At 42.8% G+C, this 27,569-nt stretch overlaps 1 protein-coding gene across 2 annotated transcripts in view; it reads right to left on the bottom strand.

The window, feature by feature from the left end:
• PAX3 (paired box 3) overlaps window positions 1–27,569 on the bottom strand; it is a 92,052-nt gene that overhangs the window by 60,835 nt on the left and 3,648 nt on the right. For both annotated transcript variants that reach the window (XM_061205308.1, XM_061205316.1), the window contains exon 4: window positions 26,853–26,987. In XM_061205308.1, coding sequence (XP_061061291.1) covers window positions 26,853–26,987 — 135 coding nt within the window. The remainder of the gene's footprint in view (window positions 1–26,852; window positions 26,988–27,569) is intronic.

Here is a 27,569-nt window from a genome sequence, read left to right on the forward strand (position 1 = left end):
CTTCTCTAGTTCATGCACATAGAATCTGAAGGAACAGATAGAATTCTCAGTTAATGCCTATGAATGAATCGAACTCTTAACTAACCAATCAGTAAAGCAACCATCTCCTACCTCATGCCAGAACCTGGCTCACCAGTGCCTGGAGAGGGTATCCCTCCAAGGGTTTTAAAGCAGAGCCAACCCAATAGTGTGGCAGCAGCCAGTAGCTGGTCCAGGTTTGGGGGGACCGTCTTAAGAAGAATATAAATTTACAATTACAAAAGCCACGTACAAAGTGAATATTTGTTTAGAATGGGGAAAAAAGTACAGTAAGTTACTGGAAGTACCTTTTGTGTTTATCTCTCAAAGCAATTTAGTAGGAATTCGTACACGGAAACACATCCTGATTTCCTCTCCCCACCCAAAACACTCTACAGCACCCAGCAAACTCCCAAGGGTTCATGCATGCAAAAGTACTAAAGTTGAAGCTTTATCACCTTCCTGGGAAATCCACCTCTGAGCCCCGCCCCACAAATAAGATTAACAAAGACAATACTTGATGTTTATTGAGGGGCACTTGTGCCCCTGTGTATTCTCTCATATAATTTTTATCACAATTTTATAAGGCAAATACTATTATTGGCCCCATTTCATAGACCTACTAGCTGCAGAGTAGCCTGGCACAGTCCCTGAGAACAGACCCCCTTCTCAACATTTTCTTAATGTCACTTGCCTTCCCAGAAGCCACAAGCCAGTGACATAGTGTGGCAGTTACAAGTGCATGTTCTGGAATCCAACAAACCTGGATTCCAAGCCCAGCTCTGCCTTTACAAGCTGTGTTACTCCTGCGTCCTTAGATAGAAAACAGGAAGTACATTATATTCTTGCTTTGTTGTAATCTGTCTGGCCCTTGAAGGACTGATTGTTGATCCAAGGATACATTCTGATTTGGGGGAATCACTAAAACCACAAGATCCCAAAGATCATACAGATTCCAGGAATTCTTTGTGTACCTCTAAGAAGCAGCTGAGGGGATGACAGAATGGGGTCCTTTGCATTGTAAACCTATGAAAGGATATGGCATTGAACCTGAATATAGCAGGAGCTACAAGTGTAATAACTGTAACACTGCTCTAGATTCAGCCATTTGGATTCAAATTCTCCAAGGTACAGGCAGAGCAAATGATAAAATGTATCTTGACTTCAGAACCAGTCTCACCTAGAGATTGCACGTGATTCTGAGTTCAGGAAGGGGGGCAAAGTTAACACTGGAGACAAAAGGGAACCCAAATTGTTCTTCCCCTCCACTGTTCCACAGCCTTCATTTCTGGCAACAAAAATCAGGGGTTTGTGTGGGGAAAAAGAGGCTAAAAAGGCAAAAGTTGGTGGAAATTTGCAAATCACCCAGGATTAGGAAAAACACAAAGAATAACGAAAATGCTCCCAGTCTTTCTTTCGACTTCAAGCTGATTTTGATCGGAAAGTTATGTCAACATTTCAGTATTCTAAGACCATGGACATTTCCTAATATTTCCAGATACTATGATTTTTAGTCATCCTGAAAAAGAAAATAAAAATGAGCTCTGTAATTTTGAAACTAAAATAAAACAAGTTTTCAAAATTAGTCTGAAAAAAGTCCTCTTTCTAAAAGTGGAAAAGTTTCCATAGTTACTACTGATGAAAATGTCCTAGATTATTCTATTTCTATTCCCTGAGTTTCCCCTTATTTGACAATTACTATTTAACTACGTTTTTATTATTATTTAGGGTATTTCCTGGTACTTTTCTCCCAGGACACCTAAGGAAATTTGTAAATTTCACTGAATTCCAGTTCCTTAAGCAGCTACTACTCTCTGCTAACTTTGCTTCCAAGTGGAAATGCCTCCTAGTCCCTCAAACATTGTTCTGTCATATGTAGCATTAAACAGGACAGGAGGGAATTTATGCGTTGGCTCTACTAAATAGCTGAAGTGACTTATATGTTCAAAACTTAACCATATAATTTGTTTTCCTAGCTTTGTATACAATTCACCCTGGGTGACCCTCAAATCAGGTTTGTTTTTTTTCTTAAAGAAGGAAGTTTTCAAGTGCCAGTGCATGATTGGTGTGTTAAAATGCAGAGCAATTGAGTACTTAGTTCAATAATGGACTTTTTACAAAGGCAAAAACTTTTAAATTAATAGATATGTTCTGGAACAGTATGTCCAAAAGCTGCATAACAGATCCTTCACATCTATTACTGTCCCTCCAAACAAAACCCATTATGCACAAACCCAACATCAAACAACGATCTGCAACAGGCCATGTTGCAAATGATCTATATAGAGTCCTCAGGGGCCCTTTAAAAGGCGGCCACGTTTTGCAATTCAGAGACAAGTTCGACCTATCTGCAGACACTCCAACGGGTGCTTGGGGTTTCCTCCTCTCTTACCCATACACCCCTGAGAGAGTTAGAAATCTTTTTAAAATCAGTTTGCTCAGCGTTCAAAGAAGCCTGCGGTTGACGCTGTTCTTTTGTTTTTCATAATGACCGATAAAAGTGGAATCCAAAAATATCCGTCCTAACCGCAAGAATAAAAACCCATCCTGCCTCCAATCAGTCCTTCCTCCTTCCCTCGCTGTTGAGGATTTTCTGGCCACCTCCCCGCAAGGGTGTGTCAACAGTCAGGCACGATGGGGAAAGCTAGGATCCAAGTGCCGGCTTCATTCAATTTCCACGGAGGCAGCAGGGGCTCTTAGCCCAATCCGTCATATTATTTGAGCACAGCTTTTGCAGGTTAATTTTTCTTTTTTTTTCCTGAAAAAGAACTTTCTTGGATGGCTAAACGTGTTTGTCTTTAAGGGTTCTTAAAGGAGAAATTATGCATATTCCAGCCAGCTCCAGATGAAACGTGTTAAGTGATTCTCCAGCATGCTAATGTCTGAAAATGCTGTATTTGTGCCATATTTGGTCCTTTTACCAGGAACAGCAACTTCAATCAGCCTCCGCCCCCATCCAGCTCCCTCCCACCCCTTCCTACTCCTTTATGTATATATGTTGCATAATTATGGAGCAGTGAGTATTTATCACCTTTTTCTGGGCAGTAAGCAGAAAGAAATACAATACCATTACTTCCAGTTACTGCCTTTCCCAAGATAATTAGGTAACACAGTGGAGGGAGCTTCGCAAGCCTAATGCTGTTCAAGTTAAGTGATTGACATGCCTCTGTCTGGCTGGCTCTATTAACTGTTTCATTTTGTTGCTATTTGCAGTTTGCTTGGCTAATACTCCGAACAAATACAGACTGTTTCTTTAGCCCTTTTTTTCTCTTTGACCTTCTCCTGCCCATTTTCTTTGACTCACTTCAAACTGTCTTGAAAAGGCCTGTTGAATACACACAGTCCATCAGAGGCCCAGGTTCATCCCTACCCTTGCCCTGAATGCCTTACTTCAAAGATGGGCCGCATTCTTTAATTGCCCTTTGAATTAATATCAAAGGGTCACAATGCGAGTGCCAAAAGAGAAAGGGGCTTTAATGAAGCAAAGAGCTACCATTCATTTGCAGATAAGCACGTTTTTATGCCTGAACGGTCACCACGGCTACAGGCTTCGGGAAGAGGGGGCCGTCCCGGAGAGGACTTTTCCTTAAGTAGTGATTAGTTCAAACAAACAAGAGTAAACAAATAAAAGAAAAAGTCTACAGACAGCGACAACGTACAATAAATAATAAGACGAAAATCGGGAGCTGCACATCCCCATCCCCACATACTTCCCTTTCCTTTAAAAAAAAAAAAGGAAAGAAGGAAAAGCTGCACCTAATTAGCAAATTCATTCACCATTTTTAATCCCATATTTCAACACTGAAATTCCAAGGATGGGGTTCAGCAACATGCCTGAGATAAAGTATTTTCAGTCTGAAATTCTGTACCGTGGGTAACACAGAGGGACAATATTATGACTTTAAAATGCAGGAAAGAAATGGAACTTTCAAAATAAACGTCCCAGTGCTCAGGACATAATTACTTTTGATATGAACATTTGTGCTTAAATTATTGTCTTCACTAACCCTTTCAGCACAGAGAATGTCGTTTGAGTCTAAAATAGTAAAACATGTCTGTGTATCTTTTTATTCACCAAAGCCACATTTTCCATTTCTCCCAGAGAAATCACCATTTAGTGCCCAATGTCTTCGTGGTAGCTGCAAGTACAGAATGATACACTAACAGCACCAGAGGTCATTGTAAGGTAAAATACAGCTCAAATCATAAATGATTGCAGAGTGAAACAGTAAGCCATGCTTCCCCTCTGCATCATTCTCCTTTCCGAGAGGTTGGTGATTAGGGAAGGATTTCAGTCCTGGTGAATTATCATCTTAGCTAAAGCTCAGACAACATTCCCGGTGCACAGCTACAAAGTAGATGGTTGGCTTCTGGTAGACATAATATTTGGACCAGCGCCTGGACATTTCTCTTCAGTGGATGCCTTGGTAAACAGAGTTTATGTTACTCTCAGTGACGTAACAAGGAAAGTCCTTGTTCAAATGTTTCAATCAGTCGCCAAAAGTGACTTGCCAGTTTTGAATTCGTGCACAAAAAAATTGCCACTGCTGTGTTAAAAGAAAGAGGGAAAGAAAGCGTTCTCCCTTATCTTTGAAGAAATCAAAAGCATCTTCTCTTCACTGGCCTTATTTTCCATGAGCTTGTCCATCTGGTTCAGAGTTGCCAAAACAGAGTGAGAAAAGGGCAGCAAATAAATGTCAGAGAGGCAGCCAATCTGCATAAATCTCCAACTCCTTCCAGAGAAACTCCTTCCTGGCCTGCTGGGCCTTCCAATTTTGTGACATGAGCCAACAGGCATTGGAACAATGTGGAAATCAAAAGACTTATTTTGCACAAATCCAAACCCTTAAAAGCAGTTTCTCCCATACCACTTTTCCACTAGATGTGCACCAATGTGCTGCTCTGCAATAAAGCAATGTTATTCCAGCAACCGAGTCCCATGTGTCCTGGATACAGAATTATTTCAGGGTATTCTGGACTGACCACAGGAAGACGCACTTAATTCTTGTTAAACTGTACTCTAGGAAAGCATTAAGGCAAATCAGCTACCAAATCTTATTTCACTGAGTACAAAAGCAATGGGCAGATTATAAGTTAATAATACTTTATACTTGTTCAGAACTTCAGATGTGTTCAGGGCCACTAACGCATCACAACAATCCTTTGAGATAGTGGAGCATGTTACTGTCACCCCCACTTTGGAGGAATCCAGCTCAGAACGGCTAGTGAGTTTCCCTTCCATCACACAGCTAGCTAGACATTGAACTGGGACCAAAAGCAAAATCTTTTAACCAGAAAACCCTTCATAAGGCCACAGTTACATCTGGTGCAGAGCTAGATCAGCAGTCCACTGTGCTGTGGGGTTGGTTTTGTTTTTTGGGGGTTTTTTAACCAAAATACTCAAGTGAACTAAACTTCGAGATGCTGCAGATCCAGCTTAAGGAGCCACAAGAAAATTGTTCGGACCATATATATTTCAGTGCTTCCCCAGGATGCTACAGTCATATAAATACAACCATTGATAAGCTCCATTCAAACATAGCAATCGTGTTGGTACTGATGCTGATGATAATGGTACTGCTGATGATTAACAGTTATATCTCGCATTTCTCTAGGGCGTTACTCTTCTCAGAGTGTTTTTCATAGCCACTAACTGATGGAATTAAATGATTCCTTCAGATGAGAAAAAATTTTTTTCACTTTAATTTCAAGTGCCAAGAAATAACAGCAATGTAAGTCTCTAATATGCCTTGATGCCAGGTGAAGTGAAGCAATGTGAATTTTAAAAATCTAAACAGCTAGTCACTGAAGCTACCCAAGTAATAGGTTTCTTATTGCCTGTGTAACTCTCAATGAAACTAAGGGGCACTTGATACCCAAGTAAAATTTGTATTCCCAAGGGACACATCTTTCATGATAGCATTCTCTTTTCTAGACACCTTCTCACTTGCAGCTTCTGAAATTCAGGTCCATGTGAAAAACCCCTATCTGAAACTTACTTTGCAAGCTGAAAAAATGCAACAGGAAAGGTATTGCAGCTTTACAAATAGCTGTTTTATTAAGGGGCTTTCTAGACTTAAAAGAAAGCTTTGTCCAGATGCTGGCTAAATCTCTCTCCTGAAGGTTTTCACTTTCTCTGTGTCACCAAGTCATAACCAACAACGCAGCCGACGTTGCACGCAACCCTTCAAGCAGACAACATTGACCTGGGATCTGATGATTATTTAGTTTAGGAAACACTGCCTAGTAGCCTACACTGTTTATCCCCGTTAGGAATCGAAAGCACACTTGCAAGGATCTCTCACCTTCCATGAAGAAAAAAGCAGAACAAGCCGTCCTGAAATTTGTAGACTTACAAAAGCGGTATTAGCTTGACTTCTTTAAAAATGTCAGTCTACCTCTTCTGTTCTTGCTGCCACTTCTCCCAAGAATCAGCACGGTGCCCAAGCACGACGTAAGTGTTATGTCAACTAAAGAGGCTTAAAGGGGAAGAAAATGTGATCTAAACAAACCTCCCTGAGCAGACATCCTGCTGTAGGCTTCAATGGGAAACATTTGTTATGAAGTAATAAGAATTTGCATAATTTTGGGGAAGACTTTGTTTTCAAAGTAATTCTATTTTTCACCTGCTTAGCCCTTTGCCGTGTATGGCTTTGGTTAAGTTTTGTTGATGGAGGCTCATGTTTAACCAACTGTTTTTAATTTACAAATTAAACTTGTCAGAAGTAGAAATCCTTCCCTTGGAACTCTTCCAATATGTCAAGAATTAATTCTAATGAAAACGGCATTGCCTAAATGCAGGATGGCCAGTCACTTATTTTATTTACACAAAGTCCCTCTCAGTTTCTTTGATAAAAGCAGCTAAATCTTTTTCCTCTTTCATGTTTTGTCAGCACTTGATTCCTTTTGTCCCTTGGCTATTTGCCTAGCTGTGGACAATAAGGCAGGAAGAATAGAAGCAGATTGTTGGAATGGCCCTCAATAAACCTAATTATGACATGTTGACTGCCCTCACCATGACACAGTCAAGGGACCCAGGCTTATTCAATTACCCTTGCCAGGTTTCTCTTTCAGACCTAAAGTTATCCTTTGACTGTTTGTATTTCTGAACAGTATTCATGTTCATTGTGAAAGAAAATCCCCCGGACTTTGAGGGGTTTTTAAGTTGATGCTGTTATTGTAGCTAATTTTTATTAACTGAATGATAACATGATAAAGAAATAGACTTTTGTTATGTAATAAGAACAAATCAGTGTGTGCTTAAAAGTTACACCTCTCTTTCCTTTCTCTTCCAGCCAGCCTGGCAGGACATGTAACCTGAATTAATAAACAAAATAATTTCTTCAACCTGCATGTCCCTTTCAACATGATACTGAGTCTAGCTCCACAGAACGGGACTGTTGTTTCGATATGATTCTTCTTAACTTAAAAAATAATAATCACGTGATTGGGGGTATTTTGGAGTTTTGTTTTGTTTTCTTTTTTAACCACCAAGAAGGTTCCTTGCCCTATTAACACCAGAGAACATAAGTTCATTGGTACCTTTACGCCAACAGCTATTTCTTCAGCTGTTTGAGATAGACAGGATGCACAGTATTTAATTAAATCCCTGGCTGCTGGTTGGAGGAGCCCTTTCCTCCTCCAACAGATTGTTCAGAGATCACGCCAGTGGTTCCTGCAAAGCCAGTGTATAAAAGCTGTGTGTCAAGTGAACAAAAGAGTGGAAAAATGAATGAATGCCAAAAATCAGTACTGATCCATCCTAGCTTTTAAATCAACTAGGTCTGATAGAATTAACATTCAATTGTATTTAAAACTGAACGAAGCCTAGCAGGAAAGATTGTTTTGTAAGTTGCAGCATCTCTGGGTAATTTCTTTTTCCTTCTTTTTTTTTTTTTTTTTCTGTTGAGAAACTCATTGTTCCCTTTAGGTAATTTGACAGCTCTTGGGACTATAATAGAATAAAAATTCAACCACAGTATAACAAAGTAGGTGCTGTAATTTCTTGAATTTGTTCCTCAGTTCACTTCCTTCATTAGAAAATTCCCATCATTCTAATAAAAGCAAGTCTAAATTGTAATGTGCTCTGCAAGTGAATCTGGAGTTTGGTGGGGTTTGGTTTGGTTTCCAGGGAAATTACCTTTGTAATCTTAATGTGAGAAATAGACATCACAAAGGACTTACGAAATAAAATATACAGAATCCTTAGCGTTTGAAGAATGTTTGGAATAAGTACTCTCTAGAACATATTCTGCTCTGCTGGTCCCTCTCCTGGCAAATAGCAACAGTTTCAATTTCTCCAGATTCTAAAGGGATATTTTTAATCTCAAACATCCAAACTGAATTGTACAACAAAGTCTTTAAGTATTATTAATATAAATACTTTTAGTGGAATGTATATTTACTTTATATTATAGAATGTCATTCTACAGTTTAGTTTTAGCATTTGTTGATTTCATTTTCTTTAATTTGTATAAATTTACATTAACATTGATTTTTAAAAACAATTAAAAAACAATTACAAAATTGTTTTGTAATTGAACAATTACAAAAATAATCATAATGGTACTCTACCTATAAATAAAAAAACACTTCTTTTAATAGTAGCATGGAAAACAGTAAATGTCTTACCACTAGAAAGTTAGTGTCCTTCCAAAGTGTTCAAATTACTTTAATCAGCAAATGTAACCTCATGAATAAAGTTTTAAAAAGTCTACTTTTGCTACTTTATAGTGGAAATGTTATTAAAATATCCAAGATGTCTCACTATTTTAACCGGAAGCATATGTATTTTTGCATTCCCTAAAATATTTTAATGTTTTTATATAGTTAAACAGAATAACAACTCTTCTTCAAATCTCAACTAGCACTTCCCTAAGAAAACATGAAAAAAAAATAAGTATAGGAAATCAAATACACAGATCGACTACTGCTCACCACCCCAAACTTGGCAAAGCATTATAAATGCCTGCCATTTTAAAAGTTATACGGTTATCTTGCTATTCAAACTATATTAAACAAATGAATGCCATAACTCTCACAAATTCGACTTCTTCATACCTGTTGGAACCCAATTCATGTGGAGTATAAGTCAGACGTCTGCTTATGGATACGGAAAGGGAGTCAATAACTTAAATTGTTTTGATTTGTATGGAGTTACTCAACAAAAATTCTAATGTTGACCAAAAGTAGCTGAGATCAGATTTCTTCTTTAATCTATAGGTCAAGTAGTGACTTTCTCTCTTATCAAATAAAAATTTTAATTTGCAATTCAAAGTTCAAAATTGCAATACATTTGATCTGAGTACAGGATAATCACTAAAAAAAATAGAAACAAACTCTTCCATATGGTAAACAGTAGTATACTTATTATTCTGAATGTATAAAGGGGTATAGTTTCTCTTCCTGATGTTCTCATTTTATAATGTTCTGCTTCTATTTTTAAAGATGGGTAGATATTTTTTAGCAGTATTTGCTTACAAAGTCTGTTTGTTTAAGATAAAGAAAACTTCAACAAAATTTAAGCCACAGATATCAGATACATAAGAAAAATTATGCATGCATATATTAGATTGGATATTTTATATGCTCTAAAAATTCCTCAAACAAAAAATGACTTTTCACAATACATTTTACATTGTTAATTTTATCCTTTAGTCTTTGTAATTAAGGACTGTAGCATTTGAACCATTCTCTATTCTCAAAATATATATTAAAAACTTGATACGTAGTAGATGCTGATTTCTGAAATAATTTTCCACCACAAAAATAAATAAGCGAGGGGAAAAATTTATTAACATCTTCCCTTGTTAGGCTACAACATCTTGCTTTGAATTGTTTTCAATGTAACGAAAAATATTTCTTACATTCTCCTCAAGTTTCTAAAATGCTTCATAGCAAAGTCCTTGAAAAAACAATAAAAGTTTTCAGATTTGAAATTATCTCCCATTTAATCTACAAGTTTTCTCACAAACTCTGTTTCGAGTGGAAATTTTTGATTGATTCAAATATGATTTTTTTAATTTTTAAGTGTATATTGCATGTATTTTAACTCAGAGGCAAAAAAAAAAAGCAAATCTTGTTTATCCAATTGAGTTTTTGAGAACTACTAGTGAGGGAGCTAATTTAAGTTTAAGATATGACAGCAGAATCCGATTAAGTGAATGCACCATTGTCTGATTCTCTCTCTCCTCAAGCCCAGACAGTTCCTAGCTTTGACTTCATCAGTTGCCAGAAATCTCGTGTATTCCTCTCTGGGCACAGGAAAAAATGTCTAGGCACAGATGATTTGAAAGAAGGAATGTTACCGTCCTGCTTAAGCAACTCTAACTTAAGGAGAAGTTCTCTAACCAATACCCCGAGGCCTTTCCAGCCTCATCTGGAAGCCACAGCTATGACAGGAGGTACAAAAAAGCATGCATTTCCCTGTGTGGATGGGGAAAAGCCAGGGTGTCTACCTGTTCAATGGCGCAGCAAGTCCCCACCCTCACTATTCCGGCACCTAAGGGCATCCTTCCCCCCAGAGATAAGACAAGTAGGAGTTGCTCACCTTCTAAGACATCGAGGGGCCACCAGGGGCCTCTCCATTCTTGCCCTGATTCCCCAACTGCCTGGAGGCCCCACTGTTTCCTCAAACAGCTGCCTGGGGCTTCCCAGTGTCTACCAAGAGCTGGACATGGCCGCAGCTGCCACAACCTGCCAGAGCTGGGAGAGACTGTTGCCTTCACCTGGCCAACGCTTCCATTTTTCAAAGGAAGAGAATGAGGTCCGGAGAGGGAAAGCAACCTGGTCACAATGATAGTTTCAGAGACCTACAAGAAACATCTAAAATTGCCTAATACAACCTTTACAGCTCAAGGGACCAAGGCCCCCCAGAATTAGGGTCTTACCCACCTGCCTGTAACCAGTGAGTGGATGGAGGTTGCTCAGCTTCTTGTGAGGAGTTGGTCCATGATCCCTCTAAGGGGCTCCTTGCAAGGACTGAGGATGCTGTGTAGCCTAAGGGCCACATGGGTAAATTCTCAGCAGCTCTGGATTGCCAGACCCAGACTTTGGCTCCATAAGTAAACAAGGTAAGGCATAAGAAATGAGGCGGTATCCTAGAAACTCTAGAGTCCAAGATACAAGTGGAGGGTAACTGAGTATCAGTATTATTATTATTATTATTGTTATTATTATTATTATTATCTTTATGCTCTCACACACAGCTGTGCCAGGCCCATACTGCATGCACAGGGAGCCCATGTGTCTTAGCCTCTACCTTTCCCACACTAAACTGAATGAGGACAAGTGTAGATGCATTTTTGTGGGACCTGAAGCTTTTATCATTTAGGGGTCCCCTGGAAGGGATACACACAGGTGAGGGGCCCTGGAACTGAAGGTTCCTCAGCTCTATGGTAAACCCACCTCTGCCCAGGACTCCTCTTTCATCCTCCACTTGAGAGGGCCTGGGGGAGATGTGGGCTGTTTCTAGATGCGTGTATCTACTGTCATTACCTAATACTTACAAAACATCAATCAAGTCTAAATGCCAACTATGGGGTCTCAGCAGGAATCCAAGATCATCAGAGTCCACAAACACAGCGGGCTGTTTCTGAACCCCATATATCACAGGTGGAATAAATGCCAGCTGTCCCTCTGGGACCCTCGTGGCTTACATCCTCCAAAGCAATGTGTTTCTGAGGCTCTCCAGGACCCCAGCACTGAGAGTCCAGGAGCCTCTGGCCTTCCAGAAGACTCCTGGAAGTGCTTCAGAGCACTTTCCAGAAGTTCTCCTAGCCAGTAGATCCATCATGGATGCCCCTTGGGCCCTACTCCTTCTGAAGAGGAGAACCTCACTTCTTCTGACTTCTGACAATGGTCCACCACTAGAAGCATGAATATTCAGATCAGATATCTGCTCCTTAGAAGGTTTTAGGCTCAGAGGCAAGATGGGCCCCAAAGTGCCCTCCCTGTCTATGGCTCTAAGCCAGAACAGACGCTGTATGTCCTTCCTCTGGCCCTGCTTTTTGCCAAGAATCCCAAAGGACACAAGCCAAGTCCCTTCCCTGGCATCCAGGAAGTGTGGAAAATCCACCTGCAGGAGAAATGCTCTTGGTCCCCACCTGCCTCTGCCTCCCCCCGGATAGCTCAATGGGGTACCACGCCCTGGAAGGCCGTGCTCACCCACAAAGAGCTTCCTCATAGCAGAACTAGTCCTGCCCATTCACAGTGAAGTTGGGATTTGCTGGAGTGTGATTTGAGGGGCAACAGAAATCTATATCTTGCCCCAACCAAAAAGCTTTCCTACATGGGTACCTGGAATTCTGCCGTTGGGGAGTCATTCCTCCATGCCAGGCAATCTGCTCCCAGGGGCCTTTTGGAAACTGCATCGTTAGGAAGGGCAATTGGTTGAGTCAATGTGAATGAGGTAGAGCTCGGTGGAAGCAATGGTATGTGTGTGTGGAGTTGGAGTGCACAAGGGGAGGGTAAGCCAGGTAGAAGCAGGATAGGGGTCGGGGAGACAGGAAAGAAGAGGGAACGGCAGCTGAGACTGCCCTCTTTTCACCCAAGGTCAGCCCATAGTGTCCTTTGTGAAAAGAAAGTGACAGAAACATTTTCACAGGGTTTGGGAACGGAAGATTGGGGGCAGGGAGATTATCAAACATCCCTGTACAAAACCCAAACTTGTTCCGGTAACATCATTTCCTATAAACTAGTCTGAGTGACCGTCTCCTAAAGTTTTTCCAAAAGGATTTTCCAAGTACCAGAAATATCAATGTGAAAGATAGTCATTGTCTTTCCTAACGAATTCAATTTGAGCTTTCAATTTTAAAAATAAATAAGTAAAAAGGATTCATTTCAGGGGAAAAATCATTACTTTAAACAAGTAACATTAAATTAGAGTAATTCAATAAAACGATGAAAGTTCGCCAGCCAGCAAAGATTCAGACCAAATTCGGCTCTCTATGTCATTTGTATTTTGTAGTCAGGAAAGTGTTCCTCTCCTTATCTGCCCCAGGTATATGCTAGTACTCCACCGGGAATGCAAGCCTGTAGAGTGGCCGTTGGTTTCAATTTGTCTAAAAAGGACAAACCACATGACACAAAGCTGTGCCAGGGAATGAGTACTTGACCTACACAAGATCTGTTTGTCTCCACACCCACTTCTTGAGCCTCTGATGAAAACGAGATGAGGTGGCCTTCCCAGCCCCCAACTGGCTTTGTACTCAGGATGCCCCGAGAAACCCCAGCTGACACTTTCCACCGGCGGGAAGAAGACAGACAGAAGTTGAGGCCCAAAAAGTTCACTGACAAAAGCCCGGAAGCTAATTCAAAATAAGCCAGGCCTTGAGTTTCCACCCTGGCCTTTTACCTGGAGCTGATTCCCTGCAGAATGGGGGACATTCCACTACCCAGGCACCCCTCTTGCCCCTGCACTCTTAAGCCAGGCTCTTTGCAGTTTCTGACCTGATGCTAAATTCCCAGTGCTCCATTTGCCTTCTTCTTTCAGACAAAAATTCAGCAGTATTCAGAGCTTGGCAGGGCCAGTGACCACAAGCAGACATTGGCTTCTGGTAAGAAGCTATAGAAGTTGCCTTTCTACTGCCCTCTGATAAATGAGTGTTGCGTGCATACAAGCCCCGGATGTGTCCCATCTGCGTAAAAGTCAAGCAAATCTACCACCTGGAAAGTTTCCACCCTGGATAGCTTCCCAAATCATATTCTGCCCTGGCATATTGCAGGTTCCCTGGATGCACTGGGAGGAGACCCAGTTTATTCGCTTGACCTCCTGCAATGGACTCCCAGCCCCCTTTAGAAATGGGCTGAGAGGATTTTATGTCTTAAAAATTTCCTGGGCTTCCCTGGTGGCGCAGCGGTTAAGAATCCGCCTGCCAATGCAGGGGACACGGGTTTGAGCCCTGGTCCGGGAAGATCCCACATGCTGCGGAGCAACTATGCCCGTGCGCCACAACTACTGAGCCTGCGCTCTAGAGCCCGTGAGCCACAACTACTGAGCCCGCGTGCCACAACTACTGAAGCCCGTGTGCCTAGAGCCCGTGCTCCGCAACAAGAGAAGCCACCGCAATGAGAAGCCCGCGCACCCCAACGAAGAGTGGCTCCCGCTCGCCGCAACTAGAGAAAGCCCGCGTGCAGCAACGAAGACCCAACACAGCCCAAAATAAATAAATAAATAAATTTATTTAAAAAAAAAAAAAATTTCCAAAATATAACCAGTAGTTCCAGACACTGAGATCCCATTCACTTGGGAATCATGCAACGGAAAGTTGAAGTGTTTCCCCAGATGAATTCATGGGTCTCTTTTTATTTTAAAAAGTTACAAATCTAAAACTCAGAAGAGAAGGGGCAGCTCTCCCACCGGAACCCTTGCTCCCTGATGTTGAGCCAGTTCCCCAGAGAACGCCTCAGCCTGCTACCTCCTTCACCTGTGTGATGAGAACAATGTGAGGGTGTGCTGAGAATCTAAAGAGTGGTTATTCTGCTGATGTGGACCTGAACACCACTGATTTTATGTGGTCTAAATTTCTGGTGAGAACCTCCCAGCAACCTGACAAACAAATCACAGTTTTCCTCGTTGGGATTAATCCTCCCAAGACCCTCCTTCCTACATGGAGAGCTGCATACTTTTGCAGGTAGTAATCAGATGTCACAAATTATGGGCCTGATTCAATCCAAATTATGCACAGAGCCAGGAGAGGGGGGGAAAAAGCTGCTTTTGATTCTTCTCAGCTCTTTGCAGATGCTCTAAATGCCAGGCCTGTTTACATCCCCAACTGACTCCTCTGGAGTTCCATAAGGCAGTCAGAGGGGTAACAGAAAGAGAACCAGGGTTCCCAGCTGGCTGTTTCTATCGAAGCACAAACAAAAGTTCTAGCATTAGGAAAACACACCTTCCTGCCTTGTGTCTGGCTGAATGGTGCTACATGCTGTGGGGCTGGCTGCAGGAACAGTCAAGAAAGAAGACTTGTTTTTGTTTTTCTGTTATTTTGAAAAAACCGAATCAAGATTTTGATTTTCAAAAATAAATCCTTAGCCCCTAACTTGTTCTCCTGTTTCCAAAAGGCCCAGTCCTAAGAAGGAATGACTTGAAATATTGACTTTAAAATATGTATTGGTGTTCACATCTCCAGTTTTCTCAGGGAGCTTTGGAGAGTGTTGTTTTCTCATATAGTTGGAGCCCAGTTCTTTCTGGTTCATTCCGCAGACTTGAACTTCCAGCTTAGGTAAGCCAGGTACTCAGCAGCATCAACAATTGAATTCCTGAGCATCAGATGTAAGGGAAAATGGGCTGAAATGATTTGAGGGAGGCAAGGTATGTGCACAAACATAAAAAGTCTTCTGTGCCTAGAAGGGAATGGATACATACCCCTTAAAAGTTCATAAAATTAAAAACTAACCTTTACCAAACTCAAGAAACCCCTAGAGAATCAGGCCAGCACTTTTCAAAAATTAGAAATACAAGACCATGTTTTATTAGACATAATCTGCTCTCTTACTAGTTCAAACCTCATTTGGTAACCCTGAAAGACAATTTCTCTTTTGTAACTAAACAATCAGAATAAGTTGTCTCTGAATTGTTCTAAAAACTATCCATAATTTTTCCAGCGCAGAAAGAAAAATAAGGATGCTTAACATAAGTGTACCATTTTTGATGGAGGCGAAGTGAAATAAACAGTAGATAAGAAAAAGAGAATAAAAAGGGGAACCAGTAAGTCAAAGCAAAAAGCTTTCCTTGGATTTAGAGAATGTTACATTTGGAGAAATACCAAAATATTGGAGGAATTTCCTAAGCAGAAATTTCAAAACCTGTGCTCCTACCTACGCACAGTGGTAGAAGGAAGTGTCTCTTTTTTCTTGTACAAGTGGCCACAGGCAAACACGCACACACTCCATGTTTAGTGAGCATTCCTTCACCATTTGTTCTCAATGCAGAACCCAAATTCCACCAAAGCTATCAAAATCACAAATGCCATTCCCTTTGTCTCTACCACAGAGGAATTATTTTACAAATAAAGTCACACGTGTGCCAAATGGTGCTGTTGGATTGGAAACACTGTAAATGCTGTTAAATAAATCATCGCTTGTCAATAGGATGGAATACTATGCAGCTATACAAACAGGCTGAGGAGACCCTCAGCCTCTGATGAGGAGTGATTGCAGAGATATATTCTAAGGTGGAAAAAAAAAAAGAAAGCAAAGCACAGAACAGTTTCTACAGTGGGCTACCATTTGTGCAAACAAAAGAGGAGAGAATATTTTTAAGAGAGAAATACAATTGCTTGTTTATGCAGACTCTCTAGAAAGACAGCCAAGATACTGAGGGTCCTGAGTGGGAAGAAGACTTGTCACTGTACGCCCTTTTCTATATTTTGAATTGTGTACAGAGTGTAGGTTTTACCTGGTCAGAAATAAATATGATTTAGAAATACAATCTGACAACGCATGTATTTTTCACTTGAGTGGATGGACGAGAGGGCAATCCTCGGAATAAAAGAACGCTTTCCTTTTTTAGGCTGAGAGTTGGCCCCCATAATCCAGGAGTCCCCTTGCCTCTAAAAGCCTTCAGGGGGCTAGCACAGTCCAGAAGGAAGGCCCAGGGCTCACCAGCGAATTTTTATCAATTCACTGGGGGTCGACCGGCCAAGGAGCCGGGCTGCCCGCTGAGACGCCTAAGCCGTGACAGCTGCGTAAACTGGCGGTGCCCCAGCCTGACCTATTTCAGAGACAGGTCAGCCCAGTGCATGCAGGGATAAGAAAACAACCTTCCTTCTCTCCAGTGGCTGCATTGGCAAGCTGCTCCAGCAGGAGAACCACAGGGCAGGAGCTCTCCAGCCCCCCGCAAGTCTTACAAGCCAGGCTACTTTCTTTTTACCCTCGCATTGCACCCTACTCATACAGAAGTCCCAAGCTTTGGGGGCTGGATAGAGAGGGAAACTGAATAGAGAGGTCATTGAAATGTATCCTCTAGCTTAACAAACGCTATTTTGGAAAGTTTCCTTAATATTTCTGAACTCCAATTTTAAAGGAGAGGGATTAAGAAGAATCATGCAGAAAGAAAGAAGAATGCACACAATCTCACGTGCGGAGCCATAAAGACATTTAAGAACAAGGAAGCAGGCTGAAGAAGGGACGCAATGAGAAATTATACAAACACGATTCCACAAAATGAAGGACTGCACCAGGATTTCAGGAATAAGAACATATGTGTGAGATCCATTTTCAAAAAGCAACTTATTTGTCAGTCCAGTGGAGGGAAAAAAACTTGTGCAAATACACAAACAAAACAAAATTTGATTTGGAAGAGTTTTAAACAGCCAAGTTAGTCTAAGAGAGAAAAGTAAACTACAGAACAGGAGAAAAAGTAATTAAGAAATATCTTTTGACATCTCAGCAAATGGTTTTCAAATTTTATTATTTTTCAAACTATTAAATCAATATAGTCTATTACATTAAAGAGTTTCTTATAAACTCAATTTTTTGGACTCAGTGAAAGTGAATTTTTTGGTGAGTGTGTGTGTGCTTGTGTGCATGTATGTGTGTTGGTCTTCATTGTTGCTCCTAAGCCTGAATTAAGCTTTTATTTGCCCTTGGGCAGAGCCCATCTGCCAGTAGGTTAGTCACTTTCTGCATGTTCAGAGGGCTTTTTTCCCCACAAGATTTTGAGTTTTCCTGTGAGATAAGTGTAACTTGCACATAACTTGCATCTTCTCATTTTATTCTCATATCACCCTGGGAAATTGGTATAATGTGCCCCCATCTTACCAGACATCAGAACTCAAGAGGTTCACACCCAAAATGTGTTGGTCTCAATTTTAGAGCGAAATCAGTGATGCAAGACAGACTACTTTTACCTTGGGTGCTATGCTCTTATAAGGCAAGCAAAGACATGAAAAAGGACTTTGGGGTGTGTTTAAGTCAGACAAGAAACATTCATTTGTATTTGTGAACCTCAGTCAGGAAACCAGCCAAGTGGGGATTCAGAAAGAAGGAACCTGTTGCTTTTCTTATAATAAAATGAATTGGACCAATTAATTTTCTTTAGTTCAGGTTAAGCTCAACCATGGTAATTGGGAGACACACACACACACACACATACACACACACACACACACCCATACCCTGTGGCCAAGATTTTCTTAATCATGATAATATGTTTGAATACTGGAAGAATTTTAAAATATGTGTTTGAAGATAGACTCTATGAGTCTATAATTGTTTAAAAACAAGATTTTTTTCAAAAAGAAGATAGACCCTATAAAGGAAACAAAAATGATGTTAATACCCCCAGACAATGCCGAAGTAAGTTAATGCCTGTATTAGGGTTTGCCAAAAAAAAAAAAAAAGATAAAAGATGAGGGGTATGGTGGCTGTACTCTTAGTTTATCTGTGTACCTATAAAAATCACAAGCCTACAAATGTAGGCTTTCTGTTAAAAATGTAAATTTGTATGTGACCATACAAGCATTGACTATGAAAGTATACAAAAACCAATTCCATGTTGCAAGATAAATTGCACACAGCCATTAACTTTCCTTTCTTAGCTATTCTACCCTAACTTACTTATTGTTTGCATGTAATGACATAAAGCCAAGTACATTTAATTCTGTAGTTGTTTCCAGAAATATGCCTACCATCTGATTATAAAATTTTTTTAAATTTACATTTAAGCCTCCTTAAAACTATACTATTTGAATTCTCAATATGATCCTAGAAATTTTTAATGCTGAAAAATCAGTGGTATTTCCTCTCCCTCAATCCTATGTTAGTCAGCCAAGAAGAGTCTCCCATCCTTGTCACAAAGCATTTTGATCAGCTATTTTAAAATAGAATCCAATGGAATCGGATCCAGAATGAGTGGGAAATTGCTCCTAGAATCAAGAGTTTATATTAATATGCTATTGTAGATACAGTAAAGCTGGCCAAATAAAAGTACATAATAATCAAATCACTAAATGGGTTTAAGGAGACAAATATACGGCTAGTTTGCTATTGCCTGTCATGAGTTCTAGTTTGTTTTACTGGGGAAGATTCATTTCCCAATCACTGCAGTAAGAAGGAGGACATAAAAACTCAGACTACTTACTTTGATTGAGTTGCTTCACCACAAAGAGAAGGGGTTCTTTGATGTTTTGGGTTTTTTCAACTTAAAATCCTGCAGCTAAAATTTAAATGCTACGAACTTTGTTATATGCAATGTGCAAGGTAAAACTCTTTCTCAGGATTTTTTTTTTCCAAGAGAAATGTGCACCAAATCAAATTCTAAATGTTACACCATTGTTCTTTATTAAAATGCAACTACTTCTTTAAAGAAAAGTGGCCATTTCCATGGCAGAAATTATCTGTTAGTCTCTTCTCAGTTTTTGTCAGGAAGGAAGGAAAACAGACATTGAAGATATGAATTCATAAGGCCTTTTATTGCTCAAGTGTCTTCAACAACTATTTTCCATGGTTTTCATAGCTCCCTTTGACAATGGTGAAGCTTCTAACTCATCTCTCTTAAATAAACGTTCTATAACGTTAATGGCCATTTTGATAACTGCTCATTTTCCAGTTACAAACTGGAAAGTACATATATTCTGTTCCTTTGAGACCATCACAGAAATGTGGGGGAAGCTTTCTAAAAGGAGAGACGTCCCGATTCCAGCAAAAGTTCAACACTGTTGGAGCTCAGCGTTTGGCCCAACACTGCAAGATAGAGCTAAAAGCTGAGCTGTGCCACTCTCTACCCGAGACTGGCATGAACGGGGTGAGAAAACCTTTCCCAACAGAGCAGAGGATGGTCCTCTGTTCCCACTTTGGTGTGCATCTTCCAAGAGAATGGCAACTTCTGAAATTCCCTTTCACTTTCTCTGATCACAATTCCCCACTAAGGCAGCCAGTGCTCTTTTTTTTTAACAATAATATCAAATGTTTATTTTTTCCACCCTTATTGAGATATAATTGACATAGCCTGTTATTGAGTCAGTAATTCTGCCTTGGTACTGACATCAGGCCCCACTCAGAGTATGACTCTGCTGTCCCCCTGGCAGTATATGAATACATAGCCTGATATCCAAGGGGGGAAAGTCACTTTAACTCCACATGTAAATGAAACATGAAATATACATATACATGGAAAATGCAGCAAAGAACTCTCTAGCACTGCATCTGGACCCAGGACAAGGTAGTTATAATAGATCTGCACTGACTCATACTTCCAGCTTAATCTGTTTCAGGCAGTTGTCCCACACTGCAATGATTGGGACTATTGCAAAGGACATTTGAGCACAGATAGATTATTAATTAATTGGGAGATTATAATACAAAATGTTAGAAAATACCCACTAATGATTCTGACTCTGTATGTCAAGATTCATCTTCTTCAAGAGTGAATAAGAGTAAAATAAAATAAACGAAATAAAAATAAAACGCTAAGCACAGTTATTTAGTAGCGAAATGAACATAGAGAAAGGGATTCAGAAAATCCCGCACACAGGCAGATCTATGATGCTCAGTTGAATATTCAAAACTGAATCTGGCATAAATTTCACAACCTCAGTTAGAGGGACTTGGAATTTGCAAATTAAGCACAGAGATGGTATTTCCAAAAGAGCCTTTGCATGCATTTTAGCTCTCATAATGAAAGAAAAATCTATCCAAATATATTGAACTCTTAAACAAAACAAAACAAAACAAAAAGAGCCTAACAGTTCATCGAAAAATCAACAGCCAAAAAAGTCATAAAATTATTCAAGCGAATATTTTTCCTAGCATTCAACAGCAGTGCTGAATATGAATTGGGAAGCTGTGCTGTTACCTCAAATTCCGATGACTCTAGAAAGTGTAACCTACAGGAGAAATAAATATTTTTGTGTGTGTGTGCAACTGGGTATAGTTTACTGCCAACATAACTCATAGTGACCGACTTATAAATAAACTCTAACAATACACAAACTATACACACAAACAAACACATATCTGCTCCTACACTGTAGGAGGTTTAAAAATATACATGGGACTCATCTAACCGTCCATAAACACAAAAATTGTGAAAACATATGTAGAGAAATGCAGTCAATCTAATTCCCAGTTTCCTGTGTATTTAATTGTTCTCCAGCTAGTTTTACACAAAACTCTGACATCTTGCCTTTACATCATTCCAGCTTGGCAGGTAACTTCAGTAAAACTTCCATATTTAGAAATTTAGTGACATTCAGGATCTTAGCTTTCATGCCTCCCGTCACCTCCCCCCAAATGAGAAGTTATTTGATGATAAATTCACCATCTTAGCCTAAGTTCTAAACAAGAAATCACCATAGGATAATTAAAAACACCCCATGAATCTCTTCTCTGCAAACCTAGGACATGTAACTGGTTTCGGTTCCTATTTCTTAAGGAGAATTCAGTCAATCCTCCTTAGAGGTTTCAGAGGAAAAGGAGGATTTTCCAAGACAGATAAGTTGAAATGATCCCGCTTTGATCTCAGTGGTTAAGAATCCCTCACAATGGAAGATGGCCACTGAGAGGCCGGGATCCCGGCCTTTTAATGCGTAACAATGGTATCAACAAACAGCTACTTAATCAATATTTGGCCAGAGCTGCTGAAAACTTCCTTTTCAGATTTTAATTCCTAGTTGTAAAACAACCCCAGAGCAGCCAGTGAGATAAGGCATTAAACTGACTGCTTAATTGCCTTTTACTGTCTTGTTAGTTATATATGTACATTCTTAATGGTTCTTTAATCTTTATTTACCCACATAAATAAGTTACCTGCCATAGGACTCCACCGAACTGAACCAACCTTCTCTGCCCCAGCCCTGGCCAAACTCTCTCACCGTTTATTGCTGTTGTTGAGGCTTTTAATATTCATTGGCTATTTATTTACGTACAATGTGAGCATTTAACCTCATAGTTAGGAAGGAATTTTTTTTCCCTTAAAGTATATGTATTCATGAATGTTGAACCTGAGTTCGGTGGCAACGCTCGTATTCACCTGATTAATCTCCGCATATTCCACTCCCTGAACCGAGGCGCACTTGCTGGTTCCACCTCACCGCGCCGATGGGTTTTACTGCACAGCCCTGGGGACTCTTAAATGACCCTTCAGTAATTATTACCCACGTGAAGCCCCTACGTCCCCGCTCCGGTGCTATCAACAAGCAAATCAAACTTCAAAATCAACATACAATTTCAAGCATTAGTTAGAAAATCTGCATGTTTTCAATAAGGCTAGAAAGTGAGCCTACAGCAGTCAACCAAACAAAACAAACCCTCGAAAAATAAAACTACGATCCGAACTCGGGTGTTTCCTTTCAAATCGGTCCAACAGGAAAATCATTACCGTTATCTCCTTGAAAAGAACACAGCGAGGTGTTTTAATTTAAGTTTTGATATTTCCAATACATTTTTAAACGGGTGATATTTCCTTGTTGAGTATTGTAAGGGCTTCAGAAAACATGAAATTTACCCCAAAGACCTGAGACGACATTGGGGTCAAATTCGTGATTCTGACAAATGGACTCGGAGAGTGGGCCGTCCACTTTAATAAAGGTTCCGATGCCACAAACCTAAGATCTTATAGCCCGTGATTTTAATCTGTGGGAAAGTTCCTCCCTCCCCCGCCCCCGCCTGTTCCCCCCCACCCCGCCCTTTGCCTCGCGCCAAAATGTCCTTCCCTGCTAACTTGAAGTCTGGGGGGGTCCGGGGGGGCGGGTGAGGGAAGAAACGGCCTTCCGCTCCCCTCGATGTCAGTAGCACTCCCGTTAATGATAAAATGTTCTTTTCATGATTCCACTGGAAATGAAATAGTTCCAGGACTTTTAAAACTTCTGTACATTTTTAATTGCTTTATCTTATGTCCCGCTGAAAAGCTGATGTCGTCCACGTTAATTTTAGAAAATCTCCTAAGTTTTCAAACTCAAGCAAAACTTTTGTCACCTTTACTTTCTCAAATTAAAAAAAGAAAAAAAGCACTGTTTTTCATAAACGTCAAATTGAAAGGGAGCGTTAAAAAAAAGGAGGGTAAGCTCCACCCTACCTATGCTTGGGGTCTCTTGGCTCAATCTTTGAAATTGTTGCAAACCTCCCACGCTCACTGGTGATTCTTAAAAGGGGTAAAGTCCTATGAAAGTGTATCTCCAGCCCCAATCAAAACATCAATTTGGGAATCTGGCCTCTCTCCCCCTGCACTCCCGAGCTGCCACTTCAAAGCCGCAGCAACAAGTCAGTAATTGTAACTTTGCATCTAAATATTTAAGCGAGAGTCTTGCAGTCGCGTGTCCATTTACAGTCCTCATCTGTGCTCTAATTCCATTACGGCACAAAGCAAAAATGTTTCCCAAAACTCACAAACAGGAAAAGCGTCACCCTGCTGCTGCTGCCGCTGGAGAAGGAGGAGGAGGAGGAGGAGGAGGAGTTGATGAAGGAGCAGTTTCTATTGATTAGTCACTGCTTTTGTGTTAAGGGCTTTCTTTAAAATAAGAAAAAAATGGGGGGAGGTTGCAGAAATTTCACTAATGTGAGCCTCAGGCAAGGAAGGGGGAAAAAAGAGGAGAAGAAGAGGGCGGGGGAGGCGGGCTGTGTCTAGATGAAAGTGAGAAGGACATAAAGGAGGCAATTGAGTCGGCTGCAGCCCGGCGAGCTAAGCTTCGAGCCGGCCGGAGCGCAGGGGAGGGGGCGGCGCGGCGCTTTGGCGCAGGGCGCAGGAGTGGGGGCCGGCCCATTGTGGCGGCGCCCGCGGGCCAGCTCCGCAGCGCCGGGGGAGGAACAGAGACGCCTATTGAGTGGCCGCAGCGCGGGCCGTGCCCACAGCCCCAGTTGCCGCGACCGGGGCTAGGTTCCTACCGCTGCGCCTGCTCGGCTCTTGGGGAGGGGAAGGGTGTGCGGGGAGGGGGGGGTGGGGGGGAGGAGATGAGAAGGGTGCTGGGGGGTGTTCCTGGCTGCCCTACCCTCTCCTTCCATCCTGGCAAAAGAGCTGGAAGCAAAGATCCAGGAGGGGCGCACAGCGTCTGTTGCGCGCCTAGGGCGCACGAGCCTGAGCGCCCCGCGTTGGTCCGATGCACTGCTCTTGCATTGGGCGAGGGACAGGGCAAAGTTGGGAAGGTGAAAGAGGCCATCCAGAAGAAAGGACAAGACCCTGGAGAGAAAAACGAGGGCCGTTCTGACCTCTTTCAGGGTACCTCTCTCCCTGTGTCCCAGTCTCTAACAAGTAGAGAGAGGTACTCGGGAAAGCCAGTCTCAGAAACATCCGGCAGGCCGGAAAGGAAGCTGGAACCTCCAGAGAGAGCGCGCCGCCCTGATCATGACACCCAAACGTCCCTCCTCAGCCAGGCTCCTCTTGCCCCGCCTGGGAGCTCAGAGCCCTTTATCAACATTCAGTCTATTTTCCAAGCGGGGCAGCCTGGGACTTTTGCGGCCCAAAGGATAGAGGGAATTTTGGGGGTTTTTTTTTGAGGTTTCAAAACTTCCCTTCAAACTACACTCCACTCTGTCCTTTCTCTGGGCCCCTCTTGTCCTCCAGGGCTCATCTGGAAAGGGAGCTAGAGGCACTGAAGAGACTGACGCTGCATCTTCCCTGACAACCCCAAATTAAATTAGACTTCAGCCTCCGAGTTGTGTGTACATGTGTGTTTTCAACGGTTCAGCCCCCTCTGGGGAGAATACTCTGATTTTAAAACTGGTAGCAATTGCCCTTGAATGGCAGCGGGCCCAGCTAGACGGCCCAAAAGACTAGAAACATTTTGTAGGTGAAATGGCCACTTTTTCCACGCTGGAAAGTCCATAAAACTTCCTGGTGCAGCAGCTATTGGGGCTCATTGAATAATTCATCCCTCATTGCAAGCCCATAATGTCTATTCTCGGCCCTTTGTGGGGCTGTTTTCTCTTCTTTTCTCCTTGAATTATAAAAAGGTTGCCTTCCTTTGTTCACATCAAGCTGCTGCGAGCCGGAGCTTTGTCTGGGCCGAGCTAAAGTGTGAGTTTCAATGGACTCTCCAGGCTTTGTCTCCCAAGTTCATCTCCAAGTGTAGATTGTGTAGAGAAGGCCTTCTTTGTAAAAGCTGGAAAAGTTGTACAAATGTTTGACCAGCTCATTTGGGGCGTTTTGTCTCCTGGGCCTCAGTTGCCGGTGCTGCGAGGAAGCTGTCGAGCTGCGGAGCGGGCGCCTCCAGCAACAAGTAGCAAAGCCTTGCCACCCTTCACCCCCCCTTCCCAAGCCTCTCCTACCCTCTGGGCTCATTGCTCCGCTGCCTGCAGGGGCCCGTTAGGTTTGGGGTTGGCTGGTTTCTCGCCTTCTTCCCTCCCCAGCACCTCCGTGATGCATCTAGACCTAGAATAAAAGCTGGGGTCTGTTCTCAGAGACCAGGGCAGAAACACACCCCTCCAAAAGGAAGGGCTTAAACTGAGTCCATGTGAGGCCCCTGCTTTAGAAGGAGGGAAGCAACAGCACATGTATCTCCCCTGCCCAACCTGCCGTGGTTTTGGTGTCTTTTCTTGATTGCCTGTGTGTGCCAGGGCATCTAGGCACCTGTTTATCGCTGAAATCTGTGGTTCGGATTTACAACATTGAAATCTGGGTCCCTTCGAGGTTGTGTACAGAGTTTGCATTGATTTGTAAAGCTGCCGCTCCGGAGGGCCAGCGGTCCGCCCCGGAGTTGAGCAATGAAGGTAAAAGAAGCGACCACTTTCCCGACCCACAGTCCTACCCTGGATGCCACCGGCTGACGGCTCAGACCCAGCTGGTCGAAGTGGGTGACCGCTCCAAGCCCACCTGGAGAGCCGCCTGCCTTTCTAGGGCAACTCAAAAGTCAACTCAGCCCAACGAAGTCCCGGCCCCGGGCGAGGGAAGGCCACGCCTGGGGGAGGGGGGCACCTGGCAACGCCCGGCCCTTTGTGCTTTGGAAGAGGTGCAACCACCCCCGAGGCCAAAAGTGCTGAGACGCAAAACGGCTGAGACTCTCCTGCTGCCATGAACCCTTCCAGGTTCAACTCCCACGGGGTTGACTTTCTTTTGTGGGAGTGGGCGTACCTTTAGAGTCTGAAGACAAGCCGCAGGCTGCACTTATGACTCCGCGGGGGAGATTCCCTCTTGAGGCTGACAGATCGCAGCCAACAAGAAGACAATGGTCCGCACCCCTGGGCGGAGAAAGGGTGCCGGCACTGCGAGCTCAAGAACCCAGACCCCCTCGGTTTGTAACCCAGAGCTTAGGCTTGTTTTACTTCCCAGACACGCACAGCTCAAACCCTACCGCATTTGAAAACCAATTTAAAACAAACAAAAAAACAGCCAACTTACAGATGTACATTTATAAGGCAATCAATGTGGTGCAACCTTGGGACCCCACTGCCTTAAAGAGTTTTGAGTCTCTCTCTCTCTTGTCCTCGTTCCCGTCTCTCTCCCTCTCTCCCTCTCCGCGCCCCCCTCCTCTGATGTGGAAACCCCTTTGGAGACCCGGGCCTTTCCTAAGGGCGGAAAAAGTTCCTTTAACCTCCGGAGGCTCACGGACTGCCCCCAGCCTCACAACCGCTCAGAGACGCCCAGTCCGGTACCGCAGAGGGCAGGAGGGTGGCCCCGCACCCAGACCGCAATTTGCAGTTCTGCCTTCCGTGGGGCTGCGAGTGGTGTGGAGGAAAGGTTTAAAAATAGAAAGAAAAAAAAAAAAAGAAAAGATTTTTGTGTTCACTGTAAGTGCGTCTCTGGTCTTTCACTTGAACGCTCTTACCCGGGTGCAGGGGATATGAGCGAGAAGGGACCTTGACACGAGCGGGGCTGCGCCGCCCTCAGGACCCCAACGTCAGAGCGCGGAGTTCGGGGAGGCGCAGGCCCCCAGGGCGCCGCCCAGCGCGCCGCCGCTTACCTCGTTCGCTCAGGATGCCGTCGATGCTGTGTTTCGCCTTCTTCTCACTCTCCTCTGCCTCCTTCCTCTCCAGGTCGGCCTCCTCCTCCTCGCCTTTCCCGAATTTACTCCTCAGGATGCGGCTGATGGAACTCACTGGGGGCGGAAGGAGGAAGGGGGCGCTTACGACTGAGACCTGCAGGGTCGCGCTGCAAGGGGCCCCCCGGCCCCCAGTCGGGGTACGGGTGGGGGGCCTAGAAGGCCTACCCTGCACAGCTTGCTTCTGTCTCCTCCAGCGTCTTTGGGCATCGTCGTCCTTCTACACCCCGCCTCACCCTCCCACTCATACCCCCCATTCCATAATCGGCCTCTAGGAACAGCGAGCCGGGAGCCTGGAAAGCTCGCACCTCCAGGTTAGGGCCGGGAACCGCGGTCTCGGTCCGCTCTCCCTAGTAGGAAGTTTCCCTCCTAGACTCCACAGACGGGTCTCTAGATCTCCAATCTAAGAGATTTCTCCCGCCAGCCACACTGCACCGCCTCAACCTGAAGGCATGGCGCCCCGCGGTTCGCGGTAAGGCAGGAAGAACCAGAGCGGACCCGTCCCCTGCAATTCAACTTTTTTCTTTTTTTTTTTTTTTTCTTTGAGGCCATAAAGGGTTTAAATTTCAACTGCAGAATCGTTTCCTATTGTAAAAGTCAAAAGAAAATGCACTCTCCCCCATTTATTTTTTCCAGATT

Source organism: Eubalaena glacialis, chromosome 1 (assembly GCF_028564815.1).
Source record: "Eubalaena glacialis isolate mEubGla1 chromosome 1, mEubGla1.1.hap2.+ XY, whole genome shotgun sequence".
NCBI classification, from domain to species: domain Eukaryota; kingdom Metazoa; phylum Chordata; class Mammalia; order Artiodactyla; family Balaenidae; genus Eubalaena; species Eubalaena glacialis.